We start from the raw sequence: 27,657 nt of genomic DNA on the forward strand, positions 1-27,657 counted from the left end.
GATATGGGACCCATGTATGTGTGCAATAGGCTATGCGGAGTATCTTTGAGCTGGCGAAGAGCCCTTGCTTATAGTCAGCCTGTTTTTGTGTGTAAGGCACGTAATTGGGAAATTTACCGCAATATTTTCGCAACTTCTTACAGCAATTCTCACCTGTAATAAAGTGAGTTGGGTAAATAAAAAATAGTGACTTTATGGGTAAGTAATGGGAAATTATTCACGATCTGTCATATCAGTTATGACAAAAAAATTATAAAATAATTTGTAATTTTAGAACTACTCCACATAATTGAGACTATAAATTAAACATATTTTTGAGTATTTTAAATAATATTACACACTTTTTCAAACATTTTTTCACCCATACGTATATCAAAAACATCCAAACAATATTACTTAAACAACTTTACCAAACACCCCTAAATTAACATGAGGAAGATCTCACTTGTTTTTTTTTTGAAGATCTCACTTGTTACTACATAGATTTCCCCAAGACATAAAAGCTCCAGAGAGAGAGAGAGAGAGCTTTCCCTCTTTTTCTTACGTACTCGGATACTTTTTTACCAATTTAGCAGTACTTGCGTGCATATAAAGAAACAGTCAAAGATAAGAGGAAAATGCCAATGTTTGATTATGATATCATAGTTTATAAACCAAAGAAGAAGAAAGGGAGATAAAAAATTTAGAAGCACGTGTAATGTAGATAAGTACTCTATATTCCATGATTATTTAAAGTACTTAAAACATCCTTGGTGCTTTGCTAATTACTTGTAGGAAGAAGAGAAGAAGAAAGGGAGATAAAAAATTTAGAAGCACGTGTAATGTAGATAAGTACTCTATATTCCATGATTATTTAAAGTACTTAAAACATCCTTGGTGCTTTGCTAATTACTTGTAGGAAGAAGAGAAGACGAGGATGAGATTGAGACCCATAAGAGCATTTCCATCAACAATTCTAAAAAATTTAGTATTTACCATTTCAAAAACCAATTTTATAATATATAACACATCACTTTACAATATCCTTTCCATCAAAACTTCTATTTTTTTTTAACACTCAATTTAAATATTCTTTCTTTATTATTTTTTATTAATTTTTTATTTTTCCTCTCTTTCTCTCTCTCTCTCTCTCAACCCAATTATTCTCAGCATTGTCGGCCACCACATCCACCCACCTATACTACAACCATCACATCCACCCACCATTGTCACCACCAGCCACCAGCCAAATCCACCGCAACCACAAACAATAGCAAAAAAAATAAGTCCACATCCACCCACCACATCCACATCCACATCCATCGTTGGACAAAAAAAAAATCAACAGCAATCAGACCAAATCATCACCAACCATAGTAAGAAAAAAAGGAAAAAAAAAAACCCCACAAACCATGGCCAAATCGAACCACAACCCACAACCAAAAAAAACACACAAACAAAATCAACCAAATTGGACCACGACTCCTTCGATCCACGCTCCGACCTGTGCTCCATGGCTGACCACCAAGCTCCGTCTGAACATCAACGCCACCAAACCCAGATTGATTACCCTCTCCATAGTAATCCAACAAAGTCTCACCATCTCCATAGTAATCCAACAAAGAAATAGCAAAAAGAAACAAAACCCAGATTGATTACCGGAGTTCGGTGAACGCCAAGCCAGAGTTTAACGAAACCCATTGACGGCTCGGAATGCCGCTTCATCATTTCGGCATGGATTTCCGCCTCCGACATCTTCAACAAATCGGAAGGCTGAAGATCGGACTTGATAGGCCACAAACTGAATGACCCCTTGTGATAATAATTAATTAATTAATTTAGCCAAGTTATTAATTAATTAATTTATCATGCAAACGCGTGGTAATACAAACAAATCACTAATAAACTAATTATGCAACAAAAAATAAATAATACGGTGATTTGTTTACGAATGGGGAAAATCTAACGGCAAAAACCCCACCGGGTGATTTTCAAGTTACCACTCCCGAAACTCCACTATTATCACAACAAGCGGTTACAAGTAAAGGAATCTCAAGTACCTTACCAACCTACAGTTGAACCCTTATCCCAATACTCAATTGGACTTGTTCTGTATTGACAGTTCCCCTTTCTGATGCATGACTCCAAAGTACGTGACTAACCAATTGCGCAGATCCCAGTACGCGACTTCAATCACCAACTAAGAAGATTGTTAGTTGCAAAATTCTTCAGTTCATCCACACGATGAAGATCAAGAAGATACTTGGTCACAAAACCCTATGGTGCACATACACAGCAACTTCTTCAAGAGAAAGAGATGAACTAGGGCAAGAATTTCGTCTCCAGTCACAATTTGCTTGGACAGAGTTTGCTCAATGCTTGTGCAACTTGTAAATTGTTTGACGGTCTTTAAAACAATCCTTTTATATGTCTAGGGTTAGGAGAAAAGAAAGCCCAAAGACATATTCACGGATCCCAAGAAAATCATATCAGAATTTTGAAATTCTTAAACATCGACAGATAGAAGGTGTCGAGCAGCTGTCGAGTACACGGGGCTTGAACAGCTTTCTTAAACTCGATAGATGCAGCTGTCAAGCCAACTGTTGAGCTTTAATGAATTTGCACTATCAGCTTGTTTTTTTGGACAGACTTGAAGGCTTCAACACTTGATCTTGAAACATGATTTCTTGAAGTATTTAAACACATCCTAAATCTACCCAAATATAAGTAAAGTGCGTTTTGTCAAAGGATTAGCCAATTACATAAAATCATGACATATGTTCTTAATATGTGAACCACATATGTCCTAACAGGACTCACCAGAGTCAAATCACAAACCCATATTTGAAGAAATTTCTCATTGGAGTCTCAGATTCTAGCTCAGTGAGAAGCAGAGAGAAAGAGAGAAAAGATAGAGAGAGTGAGAGTGAGAAAGGAGTCTGAGTCTGAATCTAAGGAGAGAGAGAATTAAAAGTATTAAAAAATGATAGCATGATGCTACAGTGCGGTCTCAAAAAAGAGAGTGCACTATAGCAATATTGCAATTTTTTTAGCATATGCAATCTTTGATGGAGCAGGTTTTTGGGTTATACATGCTAAAAAAATAAAAAAAATAAAAAACATCTTTTAGCATATGCAATCCTTAATGGGAATGCTCTAAGCAAACTCCTAGACCTACCCCAAAAGAATGCATTATACATGACTAGGTCCCTTAAAGTAAAGTACTTATAAACCCTTATCCATGCATCTTCCCTTCTTAATTAATGAGGGCAATACCAAAACAAAAGGGGGTATCTTGGGTCTCGATCAGAACAAAACCTATTTGGTTAGGTTAAAATCCAATTCTGATATGAATTCAACGTATTTAAGATTCTACTGTTATACTATTTCAAATTCGACAATTTGATTTTCAATTAGATCCTTAAGATGTGTATATAACTAGATCAAAATTGGATCAGCATAGATTTAACTTTAACTATACTCAAATGCCAACAAACTATATTAATAATGACCCAGCTTTTTTTTAAAGATGAACTGGCCATTCATTTATTTAAATAAAGCAGTCTAACATTATGTCCGATAACAAGGGGCATAGTATATAGGAGCCTATTCCCGGCCCATTTGGTCATTAACAAGACATTGAGAGACATTAATGGATAAGGGTCCATCGGTAAAAATAGACAAACTAACCACAACGCTCAATCTATGTGAGAAGTAGGAAAGTATGATGGGCTGTGATATGATTTAAAAATAGATGGAAAGTGAGTTGCTTAGAACAATTGATAGGAGGTTAGGCATCTTTGCAAAGAACACATAGTTCTCAAAGAAAAGCTCTCACACTTATTTCAATCAATTTTCAAAAACTGATTACAAAGTAACTTCAATGTACTTATACTAGCTATTTGGCATTGGTAGCTGAAAGCCAGAATTTGTGCTAAAACACAAGAGTTTGTTCAAACCCCCAAATAAAAATTACGGCTAGATTGTTTTTACACTACTTAGACTAAGTGCAAAACAAAAATAAATAAGCGCAATGAACCGATAACACTACCCGAAGTCATAATCATCCATTATCAACAATAAAATGAAAGTTTAAAGAGTAAGAAAGAGAGATGCAAACACAAGATAACACCGAGACGTATTATCGAAGAGGAAACCGAAGAGCTCGACGAAAAACTTTTTTGCGATCCTCCAAGTCGAAATCAATCCACTAGAGAATAAAGTTAGAGTACACGAATAACAAAATACCCTCCAAGCCTAGTCTACCCCATGTATTTGAGCCCTCCAATCTCCTACTACCAACTGACTTCTTGAAGCCTTGTCTTCTCTAGTTTTTCGGATCCTGCAATTCAACCCAATTGCATCCACCAATAAATGACTCTTTCTAATACTTCCCAGCAACACCAAAATCTCACTTTACACTCAGAATGAGTGTGGTAAGTGTTTGAACTAGCAACCTCTCAAAGATCTAGAGATGGAGAAGTAGGAGTTGAGGAAAACTACAAGGGAATGTGTAGATGATTGTGAGTATAACAATTTCTAATTCTTAAGTGTATTTTCTAGGATTTTCTCTTTGAAAAGCACTCTTTGCTACTAACTGACTTCTCAGAGCCTTATCTTCTTTAACTTTTCGGATCCCGCAATTCAGCCCGATTATATCCACTAATGAACGGCTCTTTCCAATGCTTCCCAACAGCACCAAAATCTCACTTTACACTCAAAATGGGTGTGATAAGTGTTTGGGCTAACAACCTTTTAAAGATCTAGAAATGGAGAGGTAGGAGTTGAGGAAAATCATAAGGGACTGTGTAGATGATTGTGGGTATATATAACTATCTCTAACTCTTAAATGTATTTTCTAGAGATTTCTCTCTGAAAAGTACTCCTTACAATTTGTGGGTAATGAGGGTAGTGTGGGTAAATACTTGGTAAAGCAAAACACAACTTTTTGTCAAATAGAGATTTTCATGGGTCCTTCGCAACTTGACCTTTCTCGCAAGATAGTCGCGAAAATGACAACCTGGTACGACTTTTCATTTTCCAGTCATGTGCTCTACATGTGGCTTTTTCGCGAGTTGCTTCTCATGAGCTACTCGCGAGCCAGTCGCGAAATCCACTTGTTCAACTTTTGAATCTTGATTCTTCACCGATTTCTCACACTCATCCCTTACAATTAAACTTACATACATACAGGAAAAATGATTGAAAAAATTACAATTAAATTTGCCACGGAATAAAAATCCACACAACATAATATGAAATCACAACTTTACCTTAGCCTTGTAGACAGATGACAAATGTCTAAATCCTATTTGGTCAATGCTTATGCAATCATCTAACGAGCTTACTAATTAGTTACAAGAAAATTTATAAATTGCTACTTGAAATGCCTGACATCAGGGTGTCCTGTCGTCACATGGTTAGTAACTTGATCAACAATTTGATGTCTGTTTCCATACAAAGTACATTCCCACTCCTCTTAATGTTTAATGCTTACAAGTTCCATCAATCACATTAAATACTACTTGACACGTGATCTAATCTCAGCCTCTTCAAGGGACGTGGGGTGTCAGTCCTTTTTTTTTTTTTTTTTATGGGAACATATCAATTTCATTGAAAAGAAGCTGGAATACAACAGAACCTGAAAAATTACAGCAGAAACCGAAATTGGATTACAACAGAACCTGAAAAAATTACAACATGTCATCAATTAAAATCTGTTGAATGAGAGGAGGAGAGACCTCCTTCCATGTGTGAGAGTGACCCGTCAGCTTTTCATCTCTAGCTAACTCATGGAAAGCCCTGTTGCCATCCTTTTCAGATAGAGTCTCTAACCCTTGGAATCAATGGACGAGAAAATGCCCATAATACCCTTGATAGAGTCCCTATATTCCAATCAAAGGTTTGATAATTTAAAAAAATTTCCTTTCATCCAATGTGTGTCAACTTTGATGTCAAAGAACCTTCACAGTTTCACACTAACCCGGGTTGGTCATTGGTGTAGTGAATGGATAAGTGTAAAAATATCAATGTCAAATTGATCTGTAAAAAGCCATTGCCTCACTTGTCAATGATAATTGGTGCATGACTGTCATCATAATGAAGACAAGCGGTGTAGCACAACGCATGGCCGACGTTCAAGAGCCCTAGTAGAGTAGTTGTAGTAGCAAACTATATTAATAATTGATTACAACTGCAAGCTAGAACGTCCTCTTAATAGCTTTTTAATTATGCTATTGAAAAAAAACAAAGAAACAAAATGAACAAACAAAAACCTCAACAGCAACCTTACGTCCTTGCGGCTTACGTTGATTTGGCTCTCCCAACCACAAATAGCAAAAAGGGACTCATTGGGCCCTCAAATTACACAAGTTTATGATAGAACTCTATGTGAGACAGTGAGAGAGAGTATTTGGACTGGCATTATGTGGGTTACAATTTATTGAGCCTGACCGAAGAGGGTGTGGCTCAAATCAAATCCATCTAATTAGTGGGCTGCTTTTAATTTATCCATCAATTTTGACTTGCCATCTATTACCATTAACATTTTTTGTTTCCTGACATATCTTTCCTTCATTGGATTGCTTAAGGTATGTAGAGTAGGACCACCCTTGTCTAAAAAAGAAGGAACTAACAAACAAAAAGAGGAAAGAGGGACACTACAGAGCCAAACGTAGAGATGCAAGAAAAGAAGAGCTAGCAAAATACTAGCAAATAGGAAAAAAAGTAAAGAGACGCACAGAGTTTTTTTTTTTAAAAAATTTAAACATTAGCGACCACAGTGGGAGTCGAACCCACGACCTTTTGATCCGAAGTCAAACGCGCTAATCCACTGCGCTATGCGGTCTACTTGACGTTCATTTATACAACCCTTTTATTTTATCCAAAGTAATTCCTGCATGAGGATTGAGAATAAACAAACTGAATACAGATACTTATCACTGATGATCATATTAAATTGCAACCAAATAATACACCTAATATGCATTTTATCGGAAAATCACAATTCTATTTGTATTCAATATGATTGCATCGGAAATTCCTTAAATCACAAGTAGGTATTTTGTGGTTAATGTCAACAAACATCTTTTGACATCTTTAACGAATATGACCTGAATTCAAACCCATCCTCCCACTTGAAAAGTATTAAAAGAAAAAAAAAAAGATGTTGATATTGATGTTGATGTTGAATTAGATGTTGATGATAAACCAATTGTTAATTTACTTTCTAACAATGATAGCTCTTGTGCTAACTTTGCACCAATTCTTGATGATTCTAGACAATTCATAAACCAAATCCCATCCTTGAAGATCAGCCAATGCTTTAGGGAAGCAAAGGCTTATGCTGATGTGCTTGCTAAGAAAGGTTCCCACTTTTAGCATGATTTTGTTATTCTGGACCCTCCGCCTATGGAGATTGCCCAGCTTTTAATTAGAGACTCTTCGGGGTTATTTTGTAATCAACTTTGTTTGGACCCAGCTGCCTTGACTGCTGGGTAGTTTGTTTGTTTATATATTTCCCTATTTACCCCCCAAAAAAAAAAAAAAAATAGACATCTTGTGGATGCCAAACACACAATAGTCATTAATTAATATATTTGTTGAACACTAGTGGAAAAGTAAATAAAATTTGACATTTGGTTATGGGTTTGCAAATAAAAAAAGGAAAAAAAAAAAAAAAAAAAAAAAAACTAGCCTCTTATGTCTAATCCAAAAATGTGATGTCCCTCTAATAAGAAAAAAAAAATCCTATATTCCTAGCAAGATAATGCTTAAAAATAACTTATAAACATATCATACAATACCAAATAACTTAATACAGATGGATCTTCAATTGGAAACCCAAATAAGGCTGGAGGAGTTAGGCTTTTGCGAGACAATGTTGGTGGATGGATTAAAGGACTTGCAAGTATTATCTAAATAGTGTTATGGCATGGGTATAAGCTCTTAGAGACAGTGGCGATTCCAGGAATTTTTCTTAAGTTGTTCTTTAAGAAGCATAAATTATGCAATCTAATAAAAAGATAAATTCATATATTGACAACAACAACAATAAAAAAACATGCAAATACATAAAGTTTACAATTGTCTTCTACGACTTTTCATATTTTAAAATCAGTGCATGATAGTCTCATTATTGATATTACAAGCTACATCTTTTTCAATGTACACAACTAAATAATCATTCATCCACTAAATGTAGAACAAATTATGAAGCAAAAATTAATTTTATTGACATAAAAAAAACTAAGAGAGTTCCCAAATTTTTTTTGAAGGGTAGACAAATAAAAATTTTTAAATTATTATATATATAAAAATTCAGATCAGGATGGTCCTAGGACCACCTTGGTCTTAAGGTGGAGCCGCCCCTGCTTAGAGACGGTCTTCCACTAGCAAAGGATTTAGAAATTTCAAACTTGATAATGGAGCTGGATGCTCAGGAATAATTTTATTGGAAATAATTCATTATCACCTCTACTCACTGATTATAGGAACCTTTTAATGACCTTCTTTCATAAGCGGATTGAGCATATCTTCCGAGAAGCTAACTGATATATGAATGCCTTATCAAAACTTGAAAATTCCAATGACTCTACTTATGTTTTATTTGAAAATCCACCGTGGTGAATAAATTTATAGTCCTCAATTGGGAGGGTGTATTTTGTAATAGACTTATGATTATTTAATCTGTGCTATGCTATGCCTTATCCTACCCAAAAAAAAAAACTTAATTCATCATTTCCCTTTTCTTCGTTTTTGTTACGACATATCTTCCACAAAACTTTTTTGTCAAAAAAATATAGCTAAGTAGTTGCTTTGCATGACCGATTGTTTACTTCACACTTGTAAAAGGATAACGCTAATAAAAATTACAAAGAATTGAGATCTAGAAATCATCTCACACACTTTGAATACTCATAACTTGTCCAAAGATAATAAAAATAATACTCATCTATATCTATATTGATAAAATAATATAAAATGTAAACACTAGTCCCTCCACATGTGTTATGTGCATGTTAGAGGTTTTTAAAAAAAAATAAAAAATAAAAATAAAAAGTATAAATCAATATAAACGCATTTACTTATTTTTTTTATCAAAATAAATTTTTTTTTTCTTTTTTCCTTTGTCAAGAAGCTTTATTAGAAACTAAAATTACGCAATTATAAGAAATATTGGTAATTACTAATTATAAGTTCTTTTAGTACAAAAGTTGGAAAAAGTAGGGAATAACTTTTTTTTTTTTACTAGTAATATTTAGGTGTGTGCTCCATAAATATTATTAATTTTATTATTATTTTAAAAAAAGTGTGCATTCAACTCACAAACTCCAAAAAATCAATCCACCCTCTTAGAAGTATGTAGTTAAATGATTAAATTTATCATATTCCAATAACTCAAGTTTTTGGGACAACTGGTAATTTAACACAGTATCAGACCAAGATGTTCTAAATTCGATCAATGTCTCATTCACTTTACCTCCCATTTAAATTTTCACAGATTAAGCCTTACCTATTAAAAGGTATTTTTGGCCCACATGTGAGGAGGAGTGTTAAAAGTACATGGTTAAATGATTAAATTTACTTTATTCTAATAGTTTAAACTTTTGGGACAATCGTTAATTTAACACATCCTAATGCCTTGGGTTGGATTTGCATGAGTTGATAGGTTGGGTTGGATCTTAAAATTTGTTTAAAGCTTGGGTTGTATTGGGAAATTTTTTAACCCAAGTAACCCAACACAACCCAACCCATTCTATTAATAGTTAAAAAAATATGAGTATTTTAAGTTAATTTATTTGATTTATTTTGAATTTTAATACTTGATTTAAATTTGTGATTTAAATTAGGAATTGATGAGGTTCCCTATCAATAAAAAAAAAAAAAAGAAGAAGTATAATTAGAGTTTTCTTCCTTTCTCTCATTATAGGTGTATCTGGTGTGATACAATGCAATATAAAACAAGACAATGAAATTCAATGTAAAGGATTATTTTGAGATATAGTTTAGATGAAATTGGAATCTTAAGACCAATTGTGTAACTCTAATTATTTATTAAAATTGAATAATGAGCTTGAATAATTGAGTAAAACCAAATTTAAACAAAACAACTCTAACCTAATGATCCAACAAAACCCAACCAGGGTAGGTTTGGTAGTGTGGATTAAACTAATTAGAACTTATTGTATTTTTGGATAAAGAAACTTAATATTAAACAAAAATTCAAATTAAATTATGATTGATATTTTAATCTGTATTGGACACTCTTTTATATAGAGAATTAAGATTCAAATTCCCCGTATGTTGTAACTTGTAAGTATTAAGTTATTAAAAAATAATATTTTAATTTGTATTTTTCATTAATTAATATTTATTAATTTGATTTTGTCATACATTGATTAGGGACTAGTCTATAATCTATAATTTATAATAGGACTTTTGACTTTTGACTTACTTTATAATATTTTACCACATAAATTTTTGTGTCTCACAATTTTACATGTCAAATTCTAATATATATTTTTGAATTGGACTTAAATTCTATTATAGATTTAAACCCCAATTAAATAATAGAACAAATAATTCAATATACAAACACAATCATAATAAAAATCTATTAACAATTATTATAATATTATATTATATTATCTCGAATAGTTTCATTATCTAACAAAACCATTATCATAAATGTCATAAATATTGAATTTGATATACAAACATAATCACAATAAATTTCTATTAATAATTATCACAATTATCAAGTTTCATGTTTTTTTTTTTTAAAGAAACTATTAAGTTTGATATTTTATATGCAAAAAAAAAAAAAAAAAAGAATATTTTTTTTGTAGATAAGGAAAAAAAATCTAAGACTACACATCATATCATATTATATATAATAAAAGTTGGGCTTAGAAGCCGTGGTTGCTCCACGTGACTTCACCAAATTATAGAAATTTTATTAAATTTTTAGATTTTTAACGAACTAAAAATGAATAGTATACTAAAATTCATGTCTAAAAAAAATTGCAGATTAATATTAGATTAATCAGGACGCTAATTCATTCTTATCTCTAATTCAAAAAATCATGACTCTAATTCATTTTTATCTCTAAAAAAAAAATAGTGCTTCACGTAAGAATATATATATATATATATATATATATTAATTTTAACCTAAACAAAAAAAAAAAAAAAATGTAATATCAATCTAGCTAATAAATATAAATTCTTTATGTTGTTATCTTCTTCTCCTATAACTTCTAAGTTGATTAAAAACTTTAATTTGATTACAATCCAAACTCTTCATCCAATCCCTTCCTTCACTTTTTTATTCTTTGGATAAACACTAAAATTTAATATAGAATTATGATCAACGTTAATGTAGAGTTCTAACTAATTGATACGCATGAAGCCCAGGTCTACGTTAATTGATACAGATGACACCTTTTTATCTAAAAAATTTCAAATTAGGTGCCTGATTTTTTTTTTTTTAAATTGTAAATAAATCATCTTTAGATAACTTTAAAAAATAAGTTACATTGAGTTTTACTTCTTCTTCTTCTTTAGATAACTTTAAAATTCTAAACTGATTATGACTTTTTTTTTTTTTTAAAAAAAATCTATCCTATTTCCTTATTAGCATCATTCACGTTTACCTACTTCTTCTTCTTCTTCCTTTTTTATTTATTTATTTATTTTTAATTTTTAATTTTAAAATTTTTTTTATTATTATTATTACTTACGTTCATGTCATTGTTGTCAACATTTTTTTTTTTCATTCAATCTATATGACATTTTTATTTTGCGGATAAAACATATATCCTAAATTAACTCTTCTTCTCTTATAATTCCTAGAGTGATTAGAAATCTAACTTCCTTACAACTGAAAATTTTCTATATATATTCCATTTTTCGGTGTATTCTTATATATTCTTAGGCATAACAACTTCTTATTTTCTCCCCCCCCCCATTATTATTAATAATTCTCATTCTTTTTATAATTTCTATGTTGTTTAGAAATCTAACTCTCCTTTGTTTTTTTTTTTTTTTTTTTTTTTTCCTTAGGCAATTTGATGTCTATGAAATCTATAGGGCCACATTTTTCAGGCCAAGCCCAAAATGCATGGAACATTAAACCAGCGAGCCAAGTACAATGAATTTGTAGAGAGTGGACCAAAGAGCTAGGCTATAGTGTATGGACAACGGTCATCATAGTGTTCTTTACGATCAAGTTGAGATGGACCAGGTTAATCTGAGAGGATTGGTCCTCGGCCCGGCCTAAGGACCCCTTTTTTGGGGCCTCTCGTGTGTTGGGGGGGCGGGGGGGTCAGTACAAGTTTTTATCAAACCTACCATCCAAAGTATTACAGGTATGTATTTCTCTTCTTTGTTTTGGTGTTTTTTTCCAACAATGGTGGACAAGTACGTATCTCATGCAAGCATACATGAATTTAAATTGCTTTTCAATATTTTGAATGCTTTATTATTTGCTAGATGTGATTAGGCACAAAAGTATATGCTTTATTATTTTTTTGGATCGTTTAAATACACCACTATTAAGTTAATAGGATTTTTTATATAATTTTTTTAAACAAAATAAAATTTATTTTTTCAAATTGGATTTATTCATGTTGTTCCCTTTTTCTTTTCTTTTTTTATATTTATATTTTGAATATTATCACTTAATACTTATTTATGTAAAGTATGCATAGTATTATGTATTGGTTTGCAACATTAATTGATATTTTTTGCTAATTATTAGTATAATTTTTTATTCCCAAAAAATTTTCATTAATCATTTTTTATTTTGGTTTTTAATTGCAAAATTTTGAAACTTTAATTCCTGAATTTCATAATCTTTAAAAAGTTACCATTCTTCAAATATCACTTTTTTTGTGCATTGATTAGTTTTACTCTTGAGCCATCACTATAAAATAAGGTTTTTTTCCTATGTAATTATTGAACTTATTTGACTAAAATAGTAAAATCAAAGTTGAAATGATAGCTATTTTTTAAAATTTTATTTTAAAGCGGTCATAGACTCATATGCAACTTTACCATCTATGTGGTTCTATTTAATTCAATTTAATTTTCTTCTTGATTTTTTTTTTTTTTTTTTTTTTTTTTTTTTTTTTTTTTTTTTAAGGTTTGTCATAAAAGATTCCAAGCATATCCTAAGAAAGGTTTGTAATCATATGTAGATTCATTAAATGCAAAATTCATATGAAATAGTTTGATACATGTAACTAAAAATAATATTATAACACAACTAATAAGAATTATTTATTTTATTATAATAATTATTAAAATATAATAATTATTTTTACATATATTCTATAAATTTTTTTTTTTCATAAAATCGTGCAATACACAGACCTTTAATTAGTTTTTGTGTTATAATTTTAATATGATAAATTATAATTAATAGAAAAAAATAGTACATATATATAAAAGTAATAGATAATCATCATAGTCAGCCATATAAGGTAATTATGAATAAAAGTGTGTAGTAAAAGGTGTAGTACTCTCATTACTCATAAATCATATTTTATTTTCTCTTGCATTATTGACTAGTAAAAGTAAAACCTGTATTCCCATCCATCTATAGTTTATATCTCTCTCTTCTAAGGTTTATCCTATTTCCTTTAAATTCCAAAAGAGCCCCTAAAATCAAATTTCTGTTCCAACACTAGCCCCATCTTTTACACTTACTTTTCCAACACACCCTTGCCCTTCGATTCTCGTACCTTTTCACTCTTTTTCTCTAATTTCCGAAAAGCCCCAAATTCTAGGGTTTCCATCAACCTCAAAGTCCCTGCAACACCATTTCTGGTATTTCTTCTTCTCTTAAATTAGGATTTTAATTTAATATTAATGTATATTTCCCAATATTTTACTTGTATTTTTATTATTTTTTGTTTAATTATTAATTACCTGTAATGATATTCTTCTTCATGGGTTTAATCCATTTTTCAAAAATATTATAATGTGGTTCTGTTCTGTAATTCAATATCATGAATTTGATGGACTAAAAATTCATGGGTTTTTGAAAAAAAAGGGTCTTTCTTTGATTGCTGGTTGGATAATCATATAGCCTTTGGATTGGTGCTTTGTTGCTGAGCTGATTTAACATTTAAGTTAATCACCTATGAAAATTAAGGTTACCCAGTTACTTTTTTATCATAATTTTGACATGGATATGATTTAGAGTGATAAAAAGACATGGGGTTTTGTTGTAACTTTAGTACTGTAACATGATGTGTTTGTGCTTTGGATTGGTGGTGCAGTGTTTTGGAAATGGGGCTATGCAATCTGAGTTTGTTTGGTTGGCAGTGTTTGTGATGGTATTGCATTTGATTGGGTTATTAGATGATAAACTGAATTGGGTTTCACATTTTTTATGTGTAACCTTCCCCAAAAAGACAAAAGGGATGCTTATCATGCTTTTCAATTTTAACATGATATTTTTTCTGATGACTTGTAGTGAGGAAAGTAAATTATAAGAATTTAGTGTAGTTTGCCCGTGTATACCCCTCAGTGCATTGCATAGTATGATGTTAGCATGTTAACTGTTAAGGTGTCAAGCCATAAAAAAAATGTTCTAATCTTGTTTACCTTTATATTGTGCTTTACTTAAGATTAACAAACATAAATGTCTAGGAAGTAGGAAAATGGTCTCAATGATATTTGGTAGTTTACTTTGATCACTGAAATACTGGATTATGTAGATGTTGTTTAATGGAAAATTTGTCCACAGTGTGAAATTACATTTGGCCTCTCACTACATATTTACAAAACATCTTCATAATACATAATTTGAGTGTTATATATATAAAAAAAAAAAAGAAGAAGATAAAAGATAAAAGAAAAAAAGAGTAATTTGAGTGTCAAATATTACCCAGTCGTCATTGAATTTCTCCTTGCCCTTCTAAAATCCATTTTAATGATTAATTTGGCTGTTGTAATGATGTGTTTGGTTAATTAGTTTTCCTCTTACATTGGGCTGGTGTCTTGATTCTAGATATACGGTAATTTGCTGTGCCCGTCATTACCATTTAGTTGGTTTGACAGATTTTTTGTCAATTGAAAATAATTATGACTCTATTACCAATTGGCCGATGCTTTCACTCATTTATATTTTTATTGGTAAGTTACCCATGCACCTAGTGTATTATGAACCCATGACCTCACCCTTCATTCATTCTCATGGGAGAAGGAAATGCCATTTGAGCTAAGAGTTCGTTGGTCTGCTTTCATGTAATAGATCCTGATATATCAGTGTTAAGGTTATTAATGTTGTTGTTTTATGTGGAGAACTGTTTATATAATTATTTGCATTCTGTGGCAGTTTCATCAATTCAATAGCCTATACACTTCCAATAAACCATTACCTATCTGGATTTTGGATGTCCCATAGAAAGTGGATTATTCCATTATCCATTCTGTTTTATTATAAATTGAAATGTATTTTACTTAATAAAAAAAATTAAAATGTATTTTGTTCTATGAATTTAAAGTTAACTCTTTTTTTTCCCCCTTCTATACACTTGTCTAAAAAGAGCATTATAAGTAATAATGAATGAATATTCTGGACAGTTTGGTCATGCGTTCATATTTCAGTCAACTTATGAATTTATAAATTTTCTAGACAAAATGAACAAATTCAATTTCGTTGGAACATTCTTGCAAACAAAAACTTATTGATGCATTTTATAACCACCAGTGTTTATATGCATGATGGGCCTTTATATACATGGTCATTATTACCATCACCAAGCACTATAAAGACAAGTTTTTAACTTATTTTTTTCTTTTTCTTTTTAAAACTGAAGTTCATTGCAATGGCAAGGGGAAAGCTTATATTAATTTGCCAATCTGGTGGTGAGTTTGTCACAAATGAGGATGGATCAATGTCATATACTGGAGGAGAAGCACACGCTGTAGATATCAATCGTGAAACCTTATTTGATGATCTGAAATTAAAATTAGCTGAAATGTGGAATTTGGAATATAAATCCCTATCCATCAAGTATTTTCTCCCTGGAAACAAGCAAACTCTAATCACTTTATCTAATGACAAAGACCTCAAAAGGATGTATGACTTTCATGGGAGTTCAGTAACTGCTGATGTTTTTGCCATGGGGAGAACAGGTTTTGATCGTGAAGCCTTGAACAATGGTAACAGGTACTTCTTTCTTTCTCCCCACCCCTCTCTTTTTTTCCATATATTCTGCTTTGTTTGTTCTCTCCTGTTTGTACAAGCAGGGTTGCTCTACGTTTCTTTCTTTTTGAATTATTATAGTGAAAGATCAAATTTTGACTCTTTGTTTTATAATCTCTGCCCAACTAGTTCTGGAGAATACTAAAATCCTGTTGCTTTTTAATAAAATGATGGCAATGACTTCCTGTACTTTATATGGTGAATAGTAACTGATAATAGGTTGGTCATTGAGGTAAATTTGCAAGTTTTGCTTGCATTGAATCACATTAGTCATCCCTTGCAGAGCATGTGGGATAAAACTTGCTGAAACTGTAACCCCTATTGCTGCCTGTACTACCTCCGCAGCTGCATGTCATGCTGCTACTGCTACCCCTGTTGCAACATATACAACTGCAGTACCCAGTAATGCTAATTCCTCCACGAGTCCTGAAGCTATCACCCCACTTGCTGCAGTCCCTCTTCCTGGAGGAACACCTGCTGATTCTGTTAGATCTGTCAAAGCAACTGCCAAAAGTCCTACTGGAGCGATCATTAATTCAAACCTTTCTTCTGCCTATACTGCCACTGAGAATCTGGATGCTGCTAATTCTAGTCCTTCTGGTTCCGTTGCTGTTGCCACTGATGCAACTGCCCATGACCCAACCATAATTGACATGTGCTCTACACCTGCTGATACTGTTAAGAAACGCAGGCGAACTGCATCCTGGAAAATTGGTGCAAATGGTCCTGCCATTGTCGCTGTCACTGACTATGTTGAGGAAAAAAGGAAAATTACCTCTAGAAAAAAGAATATCCAAAATCTCAGCATTGCAGTAGTAGCTGATGATTTGAAGCAACAAGGAGATATAGTACCCTGTGAAGATGATTCCAACAGTTCACTTTTTCTTGCTAGTTCAAATGATGTTCCACCAGACAAACTAGTTGAATCTTGGAAAGCTGGTATTGTTGGTGTAGGTCAGGAGTTCAAAGGTGTGAAGGAATTTCGTGATGCACTGCAGAAATATGCTATTGCGCATCGTTTTATGTACAGGTTGAAGAAGAATGATACTAATCGTGCAAGTGGCATATGTGCAGCACAAGGCTGTTCTTGGAGGATTCATGCATCCTGGGACTCATCTTCACAATCATTCAGGATAAAAAAGATGAATAAATCACATACATGTGGAGGGGAGTCTTGGAAGTCAGCTCATCCATCAAAGAATTGGTTGGTGAGTATCATTAAGGAAAAATTACGAGATAACCCACATCACAAACCAAAGGAAATCGCTAACAGCATTCTTAAGGACTTTGGAATTGAGCTGAATTATACTCAAGTATGGCGCGGAATTGAGGATGCCAGGGAGCAACTTCTGGGTTCGTATAAAGAGGCATATAATCAGTTGCCTGAGCTTTGTGAGAAGATGGTGGAGGCAAATGCTGGTAGTTTTGTTAAGCTTTGCACTGCTGAAGATAAAAGATTTCAGCGTCTTTTTATATCATTTCATGCCTCAATATATGGTTTTGAGAATGGTTGTCGCCCCCTTCTTTTCCTTGACACTACATCTTTAAAATCAAAGTACCATGAGATTCTGTTGACAGCTACTGCATTGGATGGGGATGATGGTATTTTCCCTGTTGCATTTGCTATAGTAGATTCTGAAAATGATGATAATTGGCAGTGGTTTTTGGAGCAGTTGAGATCTGCAATATCAACTTCACGATCCATAACTTTTGTCTCTGACAGAGAGAAGGGTTTAAAGAAGGTAGTACTTGCAGTATTTCACGATGCTGGTTATGGTTACTCAATTTACCACCTTATGGAAAACTTCAAGAAAAACTTGAAAGGCCCATTTCATGGAGATGGAAGGGGTTCTTTGCCTGGCACTTTCGTTGCTGCTGCCCAAGCAGTCCGACTTGATGGTTTTAGAATGTGTACTGAGCAAATTAAACGGGTTTCTTCAAAAGCATATGATTGGGTCATGCAAATTGAGCCAGAATATTGGACGAATGCAGTATTTAAAGGTGAGCGCTATAATCATATTACAGTAAATGTTGCTGAGTTATTTACCAACTGGATAGATGAAGTGCGGGAGTTACCCATAATACAGAAGATAGAAGTGCTAAGGAGTAAGATGATGGAGTTGCTTCATACTCGTCAAATTGAAGCAAGTAGGTGGTCTACAAAACTTACTCCATCCAAGGAGGAAAAATTACATGAAAAAACTCCTAAAGCAAATGGCCTTAAAGTCTTAATCTCATCTGATACCCTATTTGAGGTTCACGATGATTTAATTAATGTTGTGGATATTGATAAATGGGAGTGTAGTTGTCTAGGATGGAAAGCAACTGGGCTACCTTGCCACCATGCTATTGCTGTCTTTAATTCTACAGGTAGGAATGTGTATGATTATTGTTCAGGGTACTTCACAGCTGATAGCTTCCGTCTAACTTATTCTGAATCCATAAACCCTGTATCTGCTATTCCCAAGCCTTTGAGTGATGGAAAAACTGCCTTAGATTCTCCGCAAGTACTTCCTCCTTGCACCTCCCGGCCGCCAAGCCAACATAGAGAGCCTACCAGTACCAAACCTGAGGGAGAGTCCAACAAAAGGCCAGTTTCTTGCACTAGATGCAAGGAACTGGGGCATAATAAATCTACATGCAAGGCAGACTTATAGTTCTTGTGTACTTCCTTTAGTAGGTATGACACTGTACATTGGTAATAATGTCATTACTGTTTTCTAACATTGTCTCAAGCCAGTCTGTTTGATTAACGATAGTTTCTTATGTTCTTAGTTTTGCCCTTTTCCAAAACCCATTTGCTGAATTTTTTTTTTTTTTGACTAGTCAAGTAGTGTCTTTGTGGTATATTTAGGGAAAATGATCAACTTACACCTATTTTGGATTTTGATTCTAATCAATAATTTATGAGAAGGATGATGAATTTCTTTAATATTGATTATACTTCTAGTGTGTCCACGGATTGCATTGTCACTGGAACATGCTATCAAAATTTGACTTTTTTCAAGGCAGGAAAGCTATAGAGATACTTAAGTCCCATACCATACTCGTTTGGAATGTCGGCCTCTCGGCCCTGCATGTTTTGTGAATCTATTTTATCCATTTGATTCGAGTTAATAAAAAAGAACATATTGCAATCTTTTAAGTATTATGCATGCTAGCTTGTTCTACTATGTATATGCATGGATACACTTAAAGATATACAATAAGATGTTAATATAATTCTTATATATATAAGTTAATACTATTGATAGTCATTTTTATATTTTGTTAACTCTTTAAAAAAATTTGTAAGGATATTATTAGGTATAAAATGTAAGTTGTCCATGTTTTTTTTTTTTTTTAAAATTATTGTGAAACATTTTTTTTTATTTTTTTATGATTCATTTATTCTAGACTCTTTGGTTTTTATACTCAATAACTTATCTGAATGAATATTTGTGATGTAGTCCCACATTTGATTCTAAAATTAAGAAATAAAACTCTTTAAGAATAAATAATTTAGGACACATGGCGCAAAATTAGAACTCTTATTTGAAATTCTAATTTGAGTTTCTCTCAGTTTCATCTATTATTTTATATATATAGATTACAGGTTATTAACCTTTAATTTCAATTTTTTATTTTAGTCAAGTTACACAATCCAACTTGAATCAATTGAGTTGTAGAGACACTTTGCCAAGCACTTTGTTACAATTTGTACATTTGTCAACTTGTGATCGGATTACATTACTTATACATGAGACCACTACTAGTATTCATGAAAATTAATCTAATTGTCATTAGATACACATACTAGTTGTGACAAAGTGTGCAAGAATGTGTCTCCAAACTTTTTGGAGTAAACTTATGTCTCAACTCTCAAAAAGTGAATTTATGGAGCTACGTTTCCATTTCCATATGAAGTGAATTCCTTTGGGCCTTTGGCAATTAACGAGTCAAATGCTAAATAAATCCTTTAGTATTTGGGTTGGGTTGCCAAATTCTGGGACTAGACTACTTCCTCCTTGGGATCCAGTCAATCAACTAACACCTTGCTTTACTTATCTTTCTTTCTCTCTCTCTCTCTCTCCCCAAAAAAAAAAAAACCACTCCTACACTACACTTCATCAAGCTAATAAAAACTGGACCATTCTTAGACAAGAAAAACAAAGGAGCTAAAGGTAAGGTTTTAAGATCGGACCGAGGTTCAATTGGAGACCAAATTGTAATAACATGACACTTGATCAAGATTTTAAAAATTGAACTGTTCAAAGAATTGGAGAGCGGTGAGGATGGTTTTAAGGTTGAACTGGGATGCAACCAAAATTCAATCTGTGATGACATCAAAATCAATTTAATAATTAACTAAAATATAATAAATAGAACCAATTTTTAAAAATGAGCAATCTTGATGATATATATACACAATAGGGAAATTACATAATTTTCAAGCATATTTTCACTACTTATATAAGAGAATTAATAATTAACTAAAATAAGCTGAATGGAAAAAATTTGTAAAAATAGCAATCTTGATTTAAAAATAAATAAATAAATAATTTTTATAAATTTTAAAAGCCTAGAGAAATCACATAATTTTCAAGCATTTTTTTCACTACCATGGCAACATACCAATAAAACCCGAAACTCCCAAATCCCATAAATGGTCCTTCACCCCTTCGGCCCATAACCACTCATAGATCATCCGATACCTAACACAAAAGCCCCAACACCAAAAGTTACACCCAAAAACCCAAAGTCAATCACCCAAAAACCCAAAGTCAATCACGACCCTCGTGGCCTCATAAAATCCACCACAACCTCCGACCTTCACATCAAAATCATAATCATAATCATAAGCCGCCATCATTTAAGATATGACTGAGCCTCAAAAAGAAATAAAAAATAGAATAAAATAAAATAAAGGCCAACTCGATACCTGCCGACTGAGCACAATTTTTCCTCAGATGATCAATTGTGATTGAAATATCACTTTTACATGATAAATGATAATGCTCAATATCACATCGTTATAATATATATATATATATAGATAGATATTTCTGCCTGCTACCAAGATGCCCCACATATATATTGTCATGGACCACCACACACAAGCGTGTCACAGCACAATAATTTCGAGGATGCAACATTTGACACATCTGGTGCCGACCCAGACATCAATCATGTGTTTACGTGTCCTTTTCACATAGAAATATAGAACATAGTATAGCAAGCTGCAAATATTATTTAACCCCAAAAAAAAAGGGTAATACAATACAGATTTTTTGAGAACTATTATTACTTATGGTGCCGAAAACATATTACATGAACCAGCATCTTTATCATTCAAGAAAAACAACATAAGCTGGTTACTATGATTTGCCTATTGAAAAACTTGCAAATGGCTACTAGTTAATGAAATACAATAGCACTTCAACACTTATAGATTATCATAGTTGCAATAGAATGTAAGGCCAGATTCCTGCCTGTCAAACAGCCTGTTGTTCATACAACTGCTGCCTGCATTCCCATCTAAGCTTTCTGTCTACTGATCTAAGTCCGCCCCGTCTCTTCTAGATAATATGTATCATTAGTGCGAAGTTGAAAAATACTCTACAATTACTTCTGTCCTCTCGTTTCATCATCGTTGGAGATCAAGTTCAGACACATAGGGCAGGGAGGGTCACGTTTATCTTCAAGACATGTTCTTTGCTCCAAGCATTCTGCATGATAAACATGACCACACACTAAAACTGCCACAACAGAGAGTTCACCAGAAGACAGTGTACTCCCAAGAAAATAAGGTTTCCGTCTCAATTGCTTCTGGCATGTCCCACACTCCATCTTCACTACATCTGATGATATTGCATCCATTACCATGGAACCGGACCTAATTCTTTCTGGCCTGCAAAACATATTTTCCCTGAACTCTGGAAAAATGGTGCAGTATGGAGTTAGTTTGAGAACAAGTGAGAATGATTATACCGAAAATCTTAGGCAGCAGAATAATCAATAATGACTAAAATAATCTTGTTCACCAAAATTTGTTTTCATGTAATCAGGGTGGAAGGGATGGCCCCAAAAAAATTTGAAAATATTATTAATTCTTTATATAACCATAATTAAAATTACTATAATTCTTTATATAACCATAATTAGCTATCTGAAATTTTAAATTTTTATAAAGTCTGCTCTATGATATTGAATATTGGGTTGTTAAGAAGCAACATAGTTATAAAATGACTATAGTTGAAATGAGAATGTTAAAACGGATACATGGAAACATAAGATAGGTGTCGAAATGAGGAAATTTAAAACTTATAATGTTAAAAGATCCCCCCTCCTCCCAAAAAAAAAAAAAAAAAACCGAATCAAGTACCCTCCTTGAAAATTTAATTTAGTCATTTCTTAAAAAGCATTAAGTTTTTTCATTACAAGCAAATCCACATTATACTTTTCTGACAAGTCAAACACACGTGTACGCTAGATGTGCGCACAGCCAGTTCCAAGCCCAGAAAAATGAGGAAATTTATGGTAGGCTGAAGGCTAGCTTAAAATTTAGTCATTCTATTATGAATGGCTCCACTATAGATCTGACCGACCTTCACTCTATTGAGGATCCATAGCCAACCCCAAAATTTGGGACGAAGGCTTGGTTGTTGTTGTATTGAAAACTCAAAAGGATGCCAAAAGTTCAGAATACCCTTTCTAATAGTATAGACGTATCATTATTTCAAAAATAAACACTTTTTAAATATTTAGTTATATAGATTTACAGGGTTTTATCGCATACACAAATGTGTGTATGTTTTGGGAAGGGGAAGTGGGATCAGTTTTCAATGATACAGTCTGAGAAAAAATTCAATGTTCCACCCCTGTTAGTAGCCATTCCATCACAAAGGAATTTCTCTTTTGTTTTTCCAAAAGATCAACTGGTCTCTTCATTATTTTTTAGAAGTGAAATTATTTACATACTCAGTATCATCACAAAGCTGGACACCTCATCAAATAGAAAAAAAGAAGAAGTTATTTTTGAGATTTGAATCTCCATTGAAAGAAATAGAACCCCGTTGTTTTATAAGTCAAAAGGAATGGATCATTAGTAAAATTGAACAGAATTTAAACAAAAAAATACAAAGAAAAAGCACCTGAATGATGTCCAATCTGTGAGTTGCATTGAGTAGCCAACTTGAAGGATAGTCTCTCATCACGTAAAGAAGCAACTTTGCCACGAGAAGTTGATGGATTGGCATGATTGGCTGAGTTACGCCGAGAGTACTGATGGCTGTAGTGGTGACGAGAACGTTTCAAAAATATTGAACGGCCAAGATTCTGGTGATGTGCAGCAGTAGGATGGGCATTCAGTAGCTTCATAGAACTATCCGTTAGATCCAAAACAGATGATAGTGGGTTTAGTGCACTAGAGTCAACTGCATGCAAAGGTGTCTGCCAAAAAAATCATACCATTATGTATCTTTGACTGCTGATAAGATGCATGAATGATATAGGGGAAAATGTGAAGTGCTGTTAAATAATATTGAATACTCTCTCTCATAATCCTTATCAAAGGTGAAACTGGCTTAGTAATCACTCTCCATTATTATAAGTGAGGAAGGAGATGACGTAAAAAGGTTAAAACTTGGAAATAGTACTTATAGTAATAAAAGTAGAATACAAAACTAACCTCTTCTGACATTAGTTCCATCCCTGAGGAGCACGGCATGGTATCTGCAATATTTACACACAGATGGTTAATGATAACTTGTGTTTCATTTATTATATCTAAAATAAAAGTAGTATAGATTTTTTTTTTATTAAAAAAAAAAAGCTAAATGCCAGCTAAATTAGAGTCTCATATCCATGAGCTATAATCTTCTTCCTTTACTTGAAATAGACCACCGATCCCTATAAATCAAGACAGGGACTCCACTAAATTAAAATATCACTTGGACTACATTCTTATTAACCACATGAAACAAATACATAACAAGACCAAAGACTTAGATACTGAACCACTCAAAAATAGATGCACAGCAAGCATTGGCAACCAACTAGCCAATAGGGAAGGGAAATGCCACTGACTAAAGCCACAAAAAGGCCAGTTCCATAATACCAACAAAAGTGTATCAGATAAATTACAATATGGAAGATATGCAAGGAGACTCAATTGCGACTAAATGGAGAAGACCCCTAAACTAGGATTCTAATCTGAAACCTATTGCAAGGGCAAAACTCCTTTAATGGTCCAATAAGGGCAATATCAACATTGGTGGGTGGCAAGTTTATTAACCCCAAATCACCGCAAACTAGTCACCTAAAGTTTGTACAGCTTAATTATAGATTATGATGCTCCTGTTAGAAGCAAATACAGATAACTTTCATTCCAAATCTTGGGGAGAAACTAAAAAGTAGTGCACAGCAAAGAAAAGAAAAGAAAAGAAAAGAAAAGAACTTTACAAGTAACAGGAGAATGGCCAAGGGACAAAACAAGATTATGTTGGAATCTATCTAGTTTCAGTCCCCAATTGCTATGTTCCAATATGTACTAAAGCGTATAAGGAGGTTTGGTCGCAGTCAAAAGAAAGCTCATTTGCTGAAATTAACATCTACAGATTTTTTTTTCTTACAAATTTTGAAAATCAAAGACATTCTTTGAGATAACAACATGGACTCCCAAGTAATTCAACCTCATTTTTTTTCAAAAAGAAAAATTTCTCAAACCGAAGCAATCTCAACCAGCTCAAATGATCTAAATTTAAATTCCAAATCTATACCACAAAATATCCAAAGCTAATTGCAAAGTGAATAAATGAAAATAGTTTTTCATCTAACACACATGGTGCTTCAATTAACAGCTTCTAATTTTACATCGATTACACAAAAGCAAGCAAGGAAGCCAACCAAAAAAGAAGAGAGAAAAAAACACAGAATCCCCATCAATCAAACATTGATCAAAGATTAAATAGCCTCATAAAAATAAAATTAAATATACACACAAACAAACCCATTAAACAAATTCATAAAATTAAAAGAAAAAAAAAAAACCATCAAACTATATGACCTTGATTATAAAAAGAAGCTAAAATAATGAAAAAAAAAAAAAAAAACCCATCAAACTATATGACCTTGATTATAAAAAGAAGCTAAAATATTGAGTAAAAAATGCAGGTAGATCGTAAACCCCCGGGCCCCCCCAAAAAAAAAACCCTTCAAATTGACTAAATTTCTGCCCGATCAAACGGAAAACTTCGATAAAATTCAACAACTTTTGTGGCATTTTCTCGAGAACCAAACAGAGCCCATATAAAGTGGTAAATTTATAAAAATTATTTTTTTAAAAAAAAGTACCGGAAGGAGGTTGAGTATTGGCGTGATCAGGGATTCGCTTCCTCTTGCCCATGATAAGAAGAAGAAGAATTACTATAAATAAATATCTGATAAAGTTGGCACAACAAGAGAGTTAGCGGCTGAGATACAATACACCAACAATTCTAAAGGGCTTTTAAGTTTGTGGGCTCTCTCTCTCTCTCTCTGGTAGTCAGAGGACAAGGTTTTCGTGTGGATGAACGGTCAAGAAATTAGAGACCGTGTGTATGTGCTTGTGTTTGTTTTTGTGTCTCTGAGAGAGAGAGAGAGAGAGAGAGTGTGTGTGTGTTTGTCTGTGTGTACTTGTTTGGGCAGGTTCTGATAGAAAAGAAGAGAAAACGTGCGAAGCATACAGTAACCGACCCTTTGCGGATAGGAGCACGTGTCAATGGGTACCTGAATATCTCTTTAATGCATCAACCAGAACCAAGTAAACGTGGCAGTTGTGATTAATAGATGTATGATGGCGGGTCATATGAAGACACACTTTTACCACTCATAATTCGCTACGTGGCTAGTTATGGTACAAAATTATGCATTTTTGTGTGCACCGACTGAAACTGGTCTGATCTCTCCTCTCAGGACTCCGCTGAAGGTTTCCGATATGGTGGTCAGCAACATATCTTTAGTGCCGATGTCGGATTGGTGCGGCCATCAATGCCAAGATGTGCACACCACCGAGAACCGAACCTACCCAAGTATGTTTAATATATATATATATATATATATATATAGTCTCAGTTAGGTCTTGTCTAAGTTGTCTTGCATTTTCAAAAGAAAAGAAAAACGATGCTATATTTGGTTACTGTTTAAGTCATTGTGTAAGATTTTTTTTTTCTTGTTTGCTCTCAACCACACACATCTTGTTTGAGACTTTGAGACTAAGTTGTCTCCTTCTCTCCTTTTTGGACTTTTGCTCTTAGACTCAATCACTCAGCCACCTTCATTTTCTTCCAAACCCTAATCCCACCGAACAAAGTCTAATGTTTCCCCCTCAATCTCAGAATGTCATTCTCCCACCTAACCATTTTTCTCTTCTCTTTTGCTCTCAGTCACATAATTTTTCTTCCAAACCCTAATCTTGTTGAACAAATAGTAGTGTTTCCCTCTCAATCTCAGATTCTCAAGCTCCCACCTAACCATTTTTCTCTAATCTTTTGCTCTCAGCCACATAATTTTTTTTCCATACCCTAATCCTGCCGAACAAAAAATAGTTTTTCCCTCTCAAATTCTCAATCTTAGGCTCCTAATCCCACCTATGACCTAACCTTCTACTCTTTAAGAACATAAGCTCTCAGTCTCACACTCTCAAGACTCATCTCTGATTCTCAGTCTCACTCTCTCACAAAGAAAGACTTTCCTCTCAAGGTCTCACAGTGTGAGAGACCGCGCCCCCGGTCCGTTTTATAGGTGTTGGGCCAAACCAACGTTAATGAGTGGAGTCGTGTTATTGCCTCTCAAAATAGAGGTTCGACTAGTTATATTTACCCATTTAGATTAAGGATTTTACAATGGAGTCGCCACTTATTTAATTATTGGATAAATAAGAAAACCAAAATTAAAAAAATTCCTCATTTTATTAATTTGAAATTGAATATACATTGATTATAGGAAATTACATGGCTTTGATCCTAGATACAATCTAAGATAAAGTATATGGTTTTGTTTCCTAGTTACAATCTAAAAATTAAAAATTACATGAATAAGCATTCGATGTACTAACCCTTGATCTAAACTCGAAAGCTATGTTACAAGGTGGGAAGATGTTAGACACCCACCTTGCCCAGTGAAACCGGTCTTCTAGACTATGGTGGTCAACATTCATATCACATTATCCAATATGTTATCCATCAATTTGTATGTTGAATTCATTGTGTGTGCATGTGATAAATCCTAATTCCATTTATTAAGCATTTCATTTGGATTGAAAAATAAATTATAGTGAATGTGTATGGATGGTGATATCCTAGATTCAAAGATTTGAAAGAATTATTAAACAAACATGTTTTTCATATTTTTGATGTGAATTTAAGATTAAAATTAGTGTTATGTATGAACATGTGATGAACAACTAAGAACATGTGAAGAACATATAAGAACAATTA

The 27,657-nt window shown here is 33.1% G+C and overlaps 2 protein-coding genes and 1 non-coding gene across 4 annotated transcripts; 1 reads left to right on the forward strand and 2 right to left on the reverse strand.

The window, feature by feature from the left end:
* Positions 1-6,752: 6,752 nt before the first annotated feature.
* On the reverse strand, positions 6,753-6,826 carry TRNAR-UCG (transfer RNA arginine (anticodon UCG)). Its single transcript has one exon. It is a non-coding gene; the product is annotated as a tRNA-Arg (tRNA).
* A 6,800-nt stretch (positions 6,827-13,626) lies between these two features.
* LOC126715480 (uncharacterized) lies at positions 13,627-18,975 on the forward strand. 2 transcript variants are annotated; one of them, XM_050416088.1, is made up of 3 exons: positions 13,627-13,812; positions 15,813-16,165; positions 16,485-18,975. In XM_050416088.1, exons 2-3 carry the CDS (start codon positions 15,822-15,824, stop codon positions 18,856-18,858), a joined length of 2,718 nt encoding a protein of 905 aa, XP_050272045.1. In that variant the 5' UTR covers positions 13,627-13,812; positions 15,813-15,821; the 3' UTR covers positions 18,859-18,975. The 2 variants fall into 2 exon arrangements, with proteins under 2 accessions (XP_050272045.1, XP_050272046.1); XM_050416089.1 differs by lacking the exon at positions 13,627-13,812 and having other exon boundaries at positions 16,027-16,165; positions 16,472-18,975.
* A 2,433-nt stretch (positions 18,976-21,408) lies between these two features.
* Positions 21,409-25,863, reverse strand: LOC126715481 (uncharacterized). The gene is made up of 4 exons (XM_050416091.1): positions 25,535-25,863; positions 23,871-23,914; positions 23,335-23,632; positions 21,409-22,116 (listed from the first exon to the last, which is right to left on the reverse strand). Exons 1-4 carry the CDS (start codon positions 25,584-25,586, stop codon positions 21,806-21,808), a joined length of 705 nt encoding a protein of 234 aa, XP_050272048.1. The 5' UTR covers positions 25,587-25,863; the 3' UTR covers positions 21,409-21,805.
* Positions 25,864-27,657: the final 1,794 nt, after the last annotated feature.

Source organism: Quercus robur, chromosome 2 (genome assembly GCF_932294415.1).
Source record: "Quercus robur chromosome 2, dhQueRobu3.1, whole genome shotgun sequence".
NCBI lineage: Eukaryota > Viridiplantae > Streptophyta > Magnoliopsida > Fagales > Fagaceae > Quercus > Quercus robur.